The sequence below is a fragment of the Leptidea sinapis genome, chromosome 14, assembly GCF_905404315.1.
Source record: "Leptidea sinapis chromosome 14, ilLepSina1.1, whole genome shotgun sequence".
In the NCBI taxonomy this organism is placed as follows: domain Eukaryota; kingdom Metazoa; phylum Arthropoda; class Insecta; order Lepidoptera; family Pieridae; genus Leptidea; species Leptidea sinapis.
In genome coordinates, this window is record NC_066278.1 from 9,977,652 (window position 1) to 9,990,023 (window position 12,372).

The 12,372-nt window shown below is 35.1% G+C and overlaps 2 protein-coding genes across 2 annotated transcripts in view; one reads left to right on the top strand and one right to left on the bottom strand.

The window, feature by feature from the left end:
- Positions 1 to 6,925, top strand: part of LOC126967853 (uncharacterized) — a gene marked incomplete at its 5' end in the record, with an annotated part of 34,291 nt that extends 27,366 nt beyond the window's left edge. Inside the window, 3 exons of the mRNA XM_050812537.1 lie at positions 153 to 267; positions 1,562 to 1,794; positions 5,178 to 6,925. Of these exons, the coding sequence (XP_050668494.1) occupies positions 153 to 267; positions 1,562 to 1,794; positions 5,178 to 5,457 (628 nt within the window). The remainder of the gene's footprint in view (positions 1 to 152; positions 268 to 1,561; positions 1,795 to 5,177) is intronic.
- Positions 6,926 to 10,980: 4,055 nt separating this feature from the next.
- LOC126967854 (dynein axonemal heavy chain 2-like) overlaps positions 10,981 to 12,372 on the bottom strand; it is a 42,058-nt gene continuing 40,666 nt past the window's right edge. The window contains exon 34 of the mRNA XM_050812538.1: positions 10,981 to 11,674. Coding sequence (XP_050668495.1) covers positions 11,535 to 11,674 — 140 coding nt within the window. The 3' untranslated portion in view covers positions 10,981 to 11,534. The remainder of the gene's footprint in view (positions 11,675 to 12,372) is intronic.

Below are 12,372 nucleotides of genomic sequence, written 5' to 3' on the forward strand. Positions count from 1 at the left end.
AATTTCATTGCGACAGCAGGGTGCATATTTTACGAAGTAATTTTTGATGTTATGATATATTATTGACAAATTCATAAAAAACATTATTTTATTTATTATATACAGAACAACGTCTGTCGGGTCAGCTAGTATATAATATTTTTAATCGGTAGGTACATGCCCCCATGTGTACAGCTTCACCGTTGCGCTGAAGACACCGGTTGCTGCCACGACGAGGCTCAGATGTGTGCGCCAGTCGATGGAAAACACATAGTTCTATCTTTTCTGGTAAGCCATTCATCTATTCGGAATTATTTTATCGACAAGTATCTCTTAGTCCAGTAAAGAAAAGCTTTAAATCGACATTATTTTCGGAAGTTTAAATTCTCGATCATATTTTCAGTTTTTTATGTAAAATAAGGATACAGAGTCAAAAAATCGAAAATTAATTGCAGGGGTTGTAAAAACAATAAAAACTACCCCCGAAACAGCTTTTTGGCGATTTTCTTCGAAAATATAATTTTTAGCGAAAAAACATTCAAACAAAATCGATAGATAATAAAAAAATCTACAAATTTGTCTATTATCACTTTCCTCGTATTAAACTTTAATTTATTAGAATTAAATTAGAATTAAACTTCCGAAAATAATATCAATAATTATGAGAAGATTATTCCAAAGTGCTTACTTATGCGTATTTTTTATAAAGATATTTTATATTTATAAAGATTTTGTTATAGAAGACCTAATCATAATATTAAAACTATATCTACATTATTTATATAGCCTTTAAAACTTTTTGGTTTGAGAAAACTCAGAAAAGTTCAAAATCAAATATACTTTACACTTATACTTTGTATTCAAATAGGCTTAAGGTAAGCGTTTTTGAATGGTCTCTAGAAATATTTCTTTTAATTTTTTTTATGAAAATAAGGGACAAGACGAACGGGACTTTCAGCTGATAGTAATTGATACGCCCTGCCAACAAAGCAGTGCCGCTCAGGATTCTTGAAAAACCCCAATAATTCTGAGCGGCACTACAATTGCGCTCGTCACCTTGAGACATAAGATGTTAAGTCTCATTTTCCCAGTAATTTCACTAGCTCCGGCGCCCTTCACACCGAAACACAGTAATGGTTACACTTTACTGGTTCACGGCAGAAATAGGCGCCGTTGTGGTACCCATAATCTATCAGGCATCCTGTGCAAAGGAGCCATCCACTGGTAAATTACTAAATCTACCATATAATGTACGGAAAAAGTAGAAAGTTGAGCTCGTGAGAAGAACATATAAGAAACTTATATTACAATGGCTGTAATATAACTAATAACATGACAAATTAGTTTTTTAATCTAATATATGAATAGTGTTCAAAGTTGAAAGCGTTTTAAATATCAAATATTTCACAAAAAATAAAATTTGGTAAATTTATTTACACGGCTAATTACCTTGTTAGCATTAGGAGCATGATAATTAATTTGGAACCACCGTGTATTTAGTTATAAATACCAATCCAATTATCCACTACATAGATGGAAAAAGAAAATTAATTGCCTTGCATATTATTTCTTACAATTTCAGTTAAATAAAGCTGATGGCAATCTGACCACAGCCCGCATGCTGTTCTTTAACCACACGAGATGCGCGTGCGTCTCCAAGGACACACTCCAGAGCACTGCCAGGTCCCGGATCGACAGACCTGTGCCGGAGAAACGGGAAGCTAGTGCTAGTGAGAGACAGAACGATTGGAGACCTCCTACTGAAGAGCCGCCGTTGGAAAGAGATGAAGAACAGGCCTCACCACAATTACGAAGGTAAAGAATAGCAAGGATTACTCAGGGGCGTGCATCGGTTTTCTAGCAAGGTAGGCACTGTAGAAAAAAACACAAGGTTTGCGGATGACACTTCACTTATATTCAAAGTGAAACGAAGCCAAGTTTTATATGACGAAGTAAACAATGCTCTATCTGACATCGTGTACTGGTTTAGCGCCAATAACTTATTGTCATAAAACCAAATATATTAAATTCACCGCGCCAAATGTCAAAAATGTAGATGCGAATATTTTATTAAATGGAGAGGTGGTAACACCAGTGGAATCTGCTGTATTTCTTGGCATTACTCTTGATTGCAAATTGCAGTGGGGTTCCCCATATTGAAGGATTGGCGAATAGGCTTAGTTCTGCAGCATATGCTGTTAAGAAAATTAGACGGTTAACTGACATAGATACGGCGAGATTAGTATACTTTAGATATTTTCATAGTATTATGTCCTATGGTATATTGTTATGGGGCAGTGCGGCCGATATTAATACCATCTTTGTGCTGCAGAAGAGGGCTATTCGCGTGATTTATAACCTAGGTCCTAGAGAATCGTTAAGAGAAAAATTTAAAGAAATAAACATTTTGTCTATTGCTTTACATTTTTGATAATGTTTTGTATGTTCATAAGCACATTGAGGAATTCCCTAGAAACTGTGACATTCATAATGTTAACACGAGGAACAACATGAACTTGTTAAGCCTACTACTCGGTTGGGTCGAGTTAGTAGAGAGTCGAGACTTCTTTTGTTGGGCGATGTATATGCTTCTACAATATGATCCCAGAAAATGTACAAAACAAATGTGTTACGAAATTTAAAAGAATTGTTAAAAAACGTTTGTGTGGGAAAGGTTATTATAGCATAAACGATTTTCTTAATGACACCACGGACAGGGAATAAAGCGAACACCCTCAGGCTCTTTAATTATAAATGTTTATTGTACGATATCACATTGTAATCCATATTTTATATATATATAAAAAGCCCGCTGAGTTTCTTGCGCCCATTCTTCTCAGGTCTGAGGCAGTCTCTTTTGAATGGGTGGTAGTTTTTGACGTTCAATAAGTGATTTTAAATCCTATTTTGAATAAAAATATTTGAATTTGAATTTGAATCTAACTAGTTAGTCTTAGTTGAGCCTGGAGATTGCTTGCCGTAGGAACCAGTGGGAGGCTCCTTTGCGCAGGATGCCGGCTAGATTATGGGTACCACAACGGCACCTACTTCTGCCGTGAAGCAGTAATGTGTAAACATGACTGTGTTACGGCTTGTAGGGTGCCGTAGGGAGTGATATTACTGGGCAATTGAGACTTAACATCATGTCTCAAGGTGACGAGCACAATAATTGTAGTGCCTGAACGGCGCTATTATTATATTCTTGAATGATTTGATACTAATTATACTATTGCATATGTACTAAATAAACAGTATAATACCCTCGCAATTCAGCGCTTTATCAAAATAACGCAAATGTTATGTGTATTAGGGTCTTTAACCACCTTCCAAAGAATATTAGAGAGATGTCTAAAACATTAATGCATAAAAAATTAAAATTATGGCTAAAAGATAAATGCTTTTATAGTTTAAAAGAATTCTTTAGCCAAAAATAATAGTATTTAAATGTAATTTCTTGAGAGGTACCTACAAACTAATGTTTATTTAATATTATATTATAATTAAAACTATGTAATGTATATAAGTGACGTATAAATATAAAAATTCCAATATTGACAATCAAATATTTGTATGCCGATATATTGGCGAATTGTGCTGTACACCAATTAATTATTAACAACTATATTACCATGATTCATACAAATAAATCATTTCATTTCATTTCAATGACACGAGGGCAGGTTTCAAAAATCACAAATCAAAAGTACGGTTTGCAAACAGACGTCACGTAGATGTGTCAGTTTCACAGTTTCTGTTTCAGTTTCAGTTGAGGATTATAACAGTAATTTTCACCTCAGTAGCTCTTAAATGGTTCCTTTGGTGTATAAAACCAGTAAGCAAAAGCTTTTTATCATTTTTGAGCACTCAGTGAGAAAAAAATCGTTGTATCCTTACGATCGGAATTGGAGACGTATACAATGATGTATCCTACTATAATATTATAAATGTGAAAGTTTGTATGTCTGGATGTATGTTTGAACTTCTTTAACGCAAAATCTACTGAATAGATTTTGATGAAACTTTACAATATTATAGCTTACACACCATAATAACAAATAGGCTATAATTTATAAAACTAAAGTGTGAATTATGCAAAATATAAAAGAAGTGTGATTGTTACTAATTAATACAACTAGCGCCATCTCTTATCAACTAGCAAGCACAAGATCAATACAATTTATATGGCAAAACAACGTTTGCCGGGTCAGCTGGTGGTAAATAAATAAATAAGATTTCCGTTTCCAAAATCTATAGTTAAGCCTAGATAGGCTTAACTGTGGCATCATTATTTTGACAAGCATCGTATTCAAGGTAAAAAACTTCAATTTGACTTAAACGTTGACGTGTGTATTTTTTTCAATTAACAAACATTTTGAAAACGAAGATATAAATAATAATTATTATCATATTAAAAAAGTTTATTACAAATAAATACATAATGTATTTATTTAATAAAAATATGACAATATCGAACTAACAAGAAACGCTTTCAGTGAACCAAAAACTGGCATATCTGGGTCACAAAAAGTGTTTCTGATATTTGATTATCTTGGAAACTTCTAACATAACGTTGTACACTTATATTAGGGATTGGTCTCCGCTGCGCTCCAAATAGATATCGAACTACGTAAGAACAATAGCGTTTTTATTATGATCAACTATTAGATGGTTGTGTGCATGGCATCTAGACACTCAATGGCATCTTTCAAATTTTGTAACATACGCTTCGTGTTATTTTACATTGTAATTAATAAACACAAAATACTAACTGATTTTATATGATCCCAGTGTCTTTATTATAATTTCTTGTAGTATTATTTTTACAAAGTTTTTCTACGCAACCCGGCATTTTAATTTCAATTATTAGCAAAGTTTAACAGATCATGTTGCACGTCAACGTCACACATTGTTTGAGACTGGCTCGAGTACGCCACCTTGGGCGTAGCATTAGTTGCCACACTTTGCGATTACGGCTGCGGTATCTAGCTGGAGCGCATCGGAGACTAATCCTTAATTTAAGGCTTCCAGTGAACCAAAAACTGGCTTATTTGAGTCATAAAAAGTGTTTCTGAAATTTGATTGTCTTGGAAGCTTCTAACATAACGTTGTAAATAAATTTATGTAATTTACTTTTTAATATAACTGTTCGAAGTAAGTGTCCCTACTTTCTAAATGGAAACAAGTTTGTCTTTTTCTAGATGTACCTGCCCAAAGCTGTTCAAGAACCGGATAACTGACGACGTTTGCTCCTGCAACTGTGATTGGCCCGTGGCCAGTCGCCGGCGCGACTGTCTCTCTCTCGCCCGTGGGAGGGAGCACTTCGGTTTGAGGGACAGAGTCTGTGTGGCTCAAGGAGACTGCAATGTCCCGAGCTGTGAATACGGTCCATACGAGAGACACGCGGGACGATGCCCCATGAGGAGATACAAGAGACGATTTCATTTAAGGGGGAGATACCAGCCGAAAAGTGCGGCATGAATTAATTATAAGTTGTAACACACGTATAGTCTAGATAGAGTAGGGCTTTGCAGTGGAACCACTGATCTCTTCTATTTACCACTGGACTGGCGGCTGTCAAAGCGCTTTCGTGCCTGTTTGATATTCGCCATTTGGGCGCTGTTAGCCATAGCGAGAGTCTGCGGTACTAAAAACAGTGATAACGACCTCAACTAAATAAACAGCGATATATGGTGGGATATATGGTGGTTACGTTGATTCTTAAAGTAACACGAAAAACGAACGAAACTTAATTCAAAATCCAAAAATACTTCAGAGTAGAATATATTTAACCTATACTGTACGCTTTTCACGCAGCCATTTGTATTATACGTCAAAATTAGTTCTCTGGACGGTCGCGAGTGGCGCTTCAAATAGGCACAAAAAATTTGCTGTCAAACATATGGAACAGCCTGACCAGTGGTATTTATACAACAATATTTATTTAACAGTCAGATATTTGACCGAGCGGTTTGTGAATCAAGCAACAGTTCGAATAGCTCCATCTCGTTCACATAAAAGTGAGCTTGAGCGAAAAGAAAATATACTCGACATCGGCAGTAGCGGGTCATTGGCCGAAATTCTCTTGGCTTCGCGACACTAATGTAAGGAGAAAAATTGCAACCCTTCAAATTCGTATGCACGTATTACTAAGTGCACCGTATATTATCTAAGAACAAATGCTTTAATAATTTTTAAATGTGTTTAATTTTTGATATCGCAAATTATTACGTATAAATCGTGACTTATAATGTACTGTTCTTACTTACCAATAAATGAACAAAGCGTGCAAGAAAGAAAGAAGAACACTTCTAACGGAGATACAGCAAGATAGAATAGAAAAGCGAATCTAATGTTACTGTAACCGATCTTGATTGGCAAGTCGTAAACAGTCAGCTTCGCTTGGAATTAGCTTAATATTTTGAATATCAAGCAACTAGCTAACACACACATTGACAAATAAAAATTGTTCACAAGTTATCAGGCTGTCAGGTCATCCGTACGATAGTATGTTCATATATATGGTATATATATCGTAAAATGATAATTCATGGTAGTATTTTATTACAGGCTTTTTGTTATAGAATCATAAATAAAGCATAAAATAATTATATTCATCCAGTAAACCTACCTATAAGTATTTAAGAAAATCAGGAACTATAAAGTAACATGTTTACATAGTTATTTAACTAATATTAATGATTGTACCCAAAGAGGATGTAAATACTACGTAATGAGAGGCGGGACTGTCTAAGAAAACATTGAAATTTAATTTTGTATGAAACGTGCAGTGATTTGACATAAATTTGAAATAGTAATTACAATATGGCGACCAAATGTAATCCGGCTAACTTTGAAAGCGAACAGTTGCCTAAAACGTAGTGGATTATATTATCTACAAGATTATAGCCGTCATCTGTCAATCTATCAATGACTGCACGTTGCATAAGAGAGTTTCGCTAAGCTGAGAGCGCTTTCGCACTATGTCCGATCCGAATCCGATCCGTATCCGTGAAAACACGGTCCGAGGTAGCCGTAGAACTATTTCTATGGTAGTTTACGGCACTAGAGCCGGCTTCCGTCGTCCGATTACTTTCCGTGAACAGTTATAATAGTTCCCGACTACACCGGACCGTTTTCACGGGTACGGATCGGATGCGGATTGGACGTAGTGCGAAGGCGCTCTTATTGTACCTACTCCCAATTCAGCTAAATGCTATTAATAGTTCAAGCAAGCTCTATCTAGACACGTATTATAGTCAAAGTTATAATTTACATTATAGACTGATTTAACAAAGGCCACAGCGCAGCAGTATTGTGAACTAACAACACATTTTTAATATAAACCTTAGATTAAGGATTGGTCTCCGCTGCGCTCCAACTAGATACCGCAGGCGAAGTCGTAAAATGCGGCAACTAATACTACGCCCAAGTGGACGTACACGAGCTAGTCTTGAACAATGGCATGACGTTGCCGCGCCATATGTTCTGTTAAACTTTGCAATTTTAATGTAAAATAACACGAAACGTATGTTACGAAATTTGAAAAATTCCATTGACTGTCAAGATCTGAAGTGAATCAATCACGCACACAGGCATTTAATAGTTGCCGCAATAATAAAGCTATTGTTCTTAGATGGTGCGGTATCTAGTTGGAGCTCAGCGGAGACCAATCCTTAATCTAAGATATAAACGTTATAGGAAGCGAAACTTTATTAACTCGACATTGATAATGTAATGCCTTAGCAAACCTTATGTTACAACTTTTGTACAAAATTATTTCAACAATATCCAGTTCTCTGGGCTTTTTTAAGGATGTTAAGAGTAAAAATAATGTTTTAAAGTGTCCTCAGTTCTGGGAATAATTACACATATAAAATTTGAAAACAAAATATATGAACGATGCGGGACTCGAACCCGCGACCTCTCTCGTTCCGTGCGAGCGCTTTTCCAACTGAGCCCTTCGAGTCACGTATCGTTGATAAATCTTGTATACTTTGTTCAACTTTTAGGTTGTGGCTTCATCACTCGAACTGTTGGCTCAGTTCGAAGAGCGCTCGCACGGAACGCGGGAGGTCGCGGGTTTGAGACCAGCATCGTTCATAAATTTTGTTTAAAATTGTATTTGTGTAATGTGAAGAGTGTTAATAAATATTGAAGTATAATTGATATAAAACAGAGCTTAATCAAAGTCTAAATAAGACTTGAAAAGGGTTTTTCATAATAATATATCGCATAATATATCCTAATCTTACTAACTCAGGTTAGCGTTAAACTTTAGTTAAGTTGTAAATAAAATAATTATTTTATCAAAGTCTAGTATTATTTCTATCACAAACTGGTACCTATATTAAGTTTAAGTATTATTATTCTAAAGAGTTACAATCGGCCAAAATACATCTTAGACATTATTGTTATTTAAATAAAACACTTTTAATGGATAACTATTGACTATTTGACGTTTGAGTGTGTTTGTTGCATCATTTTACATTTTACATATTATATTGTAGTTGAAATGATTTGTAAATCGATGTAAGTCTTGACATGAAAGAGTGGCAATGAGTTTCTTGCTACTTCTTCTCCATTAGCTCAACGCTTTACGAAGTAGCGGTAGATTCAACAAGATTTTTTTTTTGACATTCATAAGTGTCATTTCCGTGACCTACGTGAATAAACTGATTTTGCTTGATTGATTGATTACAACATGTATAATTCTAACTGTGTTTTTACATACATACATACATACATACATAAAATCACGCCTCTTTCCCGTAGGGGTAGGCAGAGACCACTTCTTTCCACTTGCTACGATCCTTACATACTTCTTTCGCTTCGTACACTTTCATTATTCCTTTCATACATGCTCTCCGGTTTAGTGTACTCTTGACCTGGCCTTTTTTCAAGACGTCCCTGATTTGATCTTGAAACGTCCGCCTAGGTCTACCCCTTCCAACACTTTCATTCACACTGGCCTTATACACTTTCTTCGTCAATCGTTCTTCATTCATTCGCTCGACATGTCCAAACCATCTCGGCATACCCTTTCTCAATTTTTGTCACAGCATCTTCTTTCAGACCACAACGTTTTCTTATCTCACTATTTCTTATCCTGTCACTCAGTGTAACTCCTATCATACTTCTCAACGCTCTCATCTCAACTGCATTTATTCTGCTTTCATATTTCTTCTGCCATACCCAACTTTCACTTCCGTACATGAGTGTTGGAACCAACACCCCCTCATGCACAGCCAAGCGAGCCTTATTAGACACCTTCTGACTGTTCATAAAGGAGTGCAAAGCTCCATTCACCATGTTTCCTGCATTCACTCTTCTTTCAATATCACTCTCATACTTTCCATCTCTTGTAAATTTAGAACCTAGATACACAAACTCATTTACCTGTTCAATTTTTTCATCTCCAATCACGATATTGCAGTCTGTCACTACCTCATCTCTTTCAAGCACTGTTTTTTACCATTAGCAGTGTTTTTTACCATTAGAAAATAAGTCCCCCTGAAAACTAGATCTAGAAGGGTCTTGAAATGTCGGTTTACTAAAATATTAATAAAAATGTAACTTTAACGCAAAAATCTAATGTAAAAAAACACAGTTACAAATGCACGCGTTTTAATCCTTTAAAAGTGTTTTATTAAAATGTGTAACACTCGCTTTAATCAAAGAAAATACTATTATTGTTATTTCGAATATTAATTTAAACATGGGCAGAAAATTCTTTGGTTGGAACGCGAGAATATTAATAACGACAGCTTACACTCGCGATTTGATCACTTTGTGTTTGTGTGCGTGCATTGCTCATAACAGAGGTAAGCTGTCAACTTCTTCGACGTTTTCACAGCTGTCATAGTCGATTTAGACGTATGATTTACGGCCGTTTTCAATAACGTATCTCTAGTTACGGATATATTGCTATAGCCGTTTAATGACAAGATCTTATCTATCCATAGTTATGTCCAATATAGTATATATTATTAGTTATAGTCCAATGCTATCTGTCGATAATTTATTAAAGTGTGAGCAAGCGTACAAGGATAGATTTGCTTACCTATAGTAAGTTAAACTAACGATAGATAGGTTATTGAAAACGGCCGCTAAGCTTCTAGGAATGTGGATTCACTCAACAGTCTCAGTAAACGAAAATTTAGTAGCAGCTATTAAGAAATGTCGAGATGGAATAGTCATGTGTAGAAAATCATACAAATATATAAATACAGTGTTAAACATTGAACTCCTCCGAAACGGCTTGACCGATTCTCATGAAATTTTGAGTGCGTATTGGGCAGGTCTGAGAATCGGACAACATCTATTTTTCATCCCCCTAAATGTTAAGGGTGGTCCACACGAACTTTTTTTTTTTGAATTTTTTTGACATTTGTTTTTAAATTTGTTTGATTATGAGTCAACATTAAAAAATGAATACAACTTCAAATTTTCACCCATCTACGATCAACAGTTACTTTTGTAACTCGATTTTAATATCGGCAATACAACGTTTGCTGGGTCAGCTAGTATATGAATGTAAATTAGTTGCAAAAATAATTACATCTAGATTTACTTATATATATATTAGTTATTCGATAACATTACAGGTAGTTTTTTATCCAGTAATCGTATGAATACAGTATTATGTTTCATAAACACAATGCTTAGAAAACAACAATTGAAGCTAAAATGTTTATTAAGTCAGATGTTTAAATTATCTGTTCATTAATAACACAATTTAAATTTGCACAGATAGAGAGGGGCAGAAGGATTTAAGGTTAACCGCTACACATCTTTTTTTAATGAAGAGGAGTACAAACGACCATTTGTGTTTTTAAAAACACATACGCCAAAAACACATACATTATTGAGTCAACGGTTCTACAGATTTCGATATCGACGCTTGCACCAATAACGAAGAAAAAAGAAACTGAAAACCTCACAATATTTTCATATCTAATTATTAAAAAAATAAATAAAGGACAGTTAAAATGAACACATTCCTAGGTAACATAAGTTTTATTGGAAATATCATAATAGAATAAATAATCTGATATAAACTAGAAACTAGGAGGATGAGTTACGCTAGAGCATTTATCTCTGTACATTGCTCAATCAATCATTTGTCACAGCTGAATGACTCATTCACAGCCGTTTTCAATAACCTATCTATACTTAGTTTTACTTACTAGAAGTAGACAAATCTATCCTTTTACACTTAAATACTTACTTTTAAGATTTAAAAAAATTTGCATTAAACATTTGTGGGAGGCTGGGAAGGGAAAAAGCTATTAACAGATAGATAGCGCTTGTCCTTGATTGTGAAAACCGTGGATAGATAAGATTTTGCCATTTGACGGGGATAGCTGTCTATCCGTAACTAGAGAAAGGTTATTGAGAACGGCCGTTAACAATAGCCGAAGGTGATAAAACTATAGAGCATACGACTCCAGATGTCTTGGCTCTTGTCGTGTTTCGTATTGCTCAGGCGTCGTATGTATTCAGCTTATAACGGCCTGAGATGGATTCTAGGAACAGGGCCGTATTCTCCTAGCGGTCTAAGAGGCCAGAGTGCAGAGAAGCGCGGTGCCTCGCTTCACCCAGAAATCTGGAGACTCCTTTCCGGAGTGGACGTCCACTGCGACCACAAAAGCGCCCATCCGCAGCGGGTAGTAATAGCACGGACAAACGTAGCGGTCTGAAAGCAATTATAATTTTAATAGAAGTTTTTTTGTTTATTGTTTAAAATATAAAAGAAACAAACTATTAAACAATTTAAGCCATCCTCAAGTGTTTATGTGAGGAATAGCGAGTTCACTTAAAATATTTTAATATTAAGTAAATATTATTTTAAAAATATCCAATTAAAGTCGATTTTTTTTTACATATAACAACATGACTGAATTAAATAGCAATAAAGACAAAGCAAAATACAAACAAAGAAAAACAATACAAATAATGGTAAAATGAGACAATGAGACACCGAGGTTATGTTCATTAGTAATAAGCATTTCCTAGAGTATGTGGCCATGATCAGCGTCACTCATTCCCAAGAAATGTCTTTTACATCGACCTTAACCAACGATTTTGCATTACTGCTATCTCTAATTGCCCGTGGCATTCGCAACTAAAGATTTTATCTCAATACTAGCTGACCCGGCAAACGTTGTTTTGCCATATAAAGTATAATTCACGCGATAGTTTTATAAGTAATAAAATATTGCCTATATTATAGCCTGTACATCATTTTGTTCTATTGTCTATAGTTTTTGCAGCGCACGCAAAAATAGGTTTTCGATTTTACACCCTGTGTGACAAAATAGCAATTTTATTACGGATCCCTAATTTAAAAAAAAAAACATAGCCTATAGCCTTCCTCGATAAATGGACAACCCA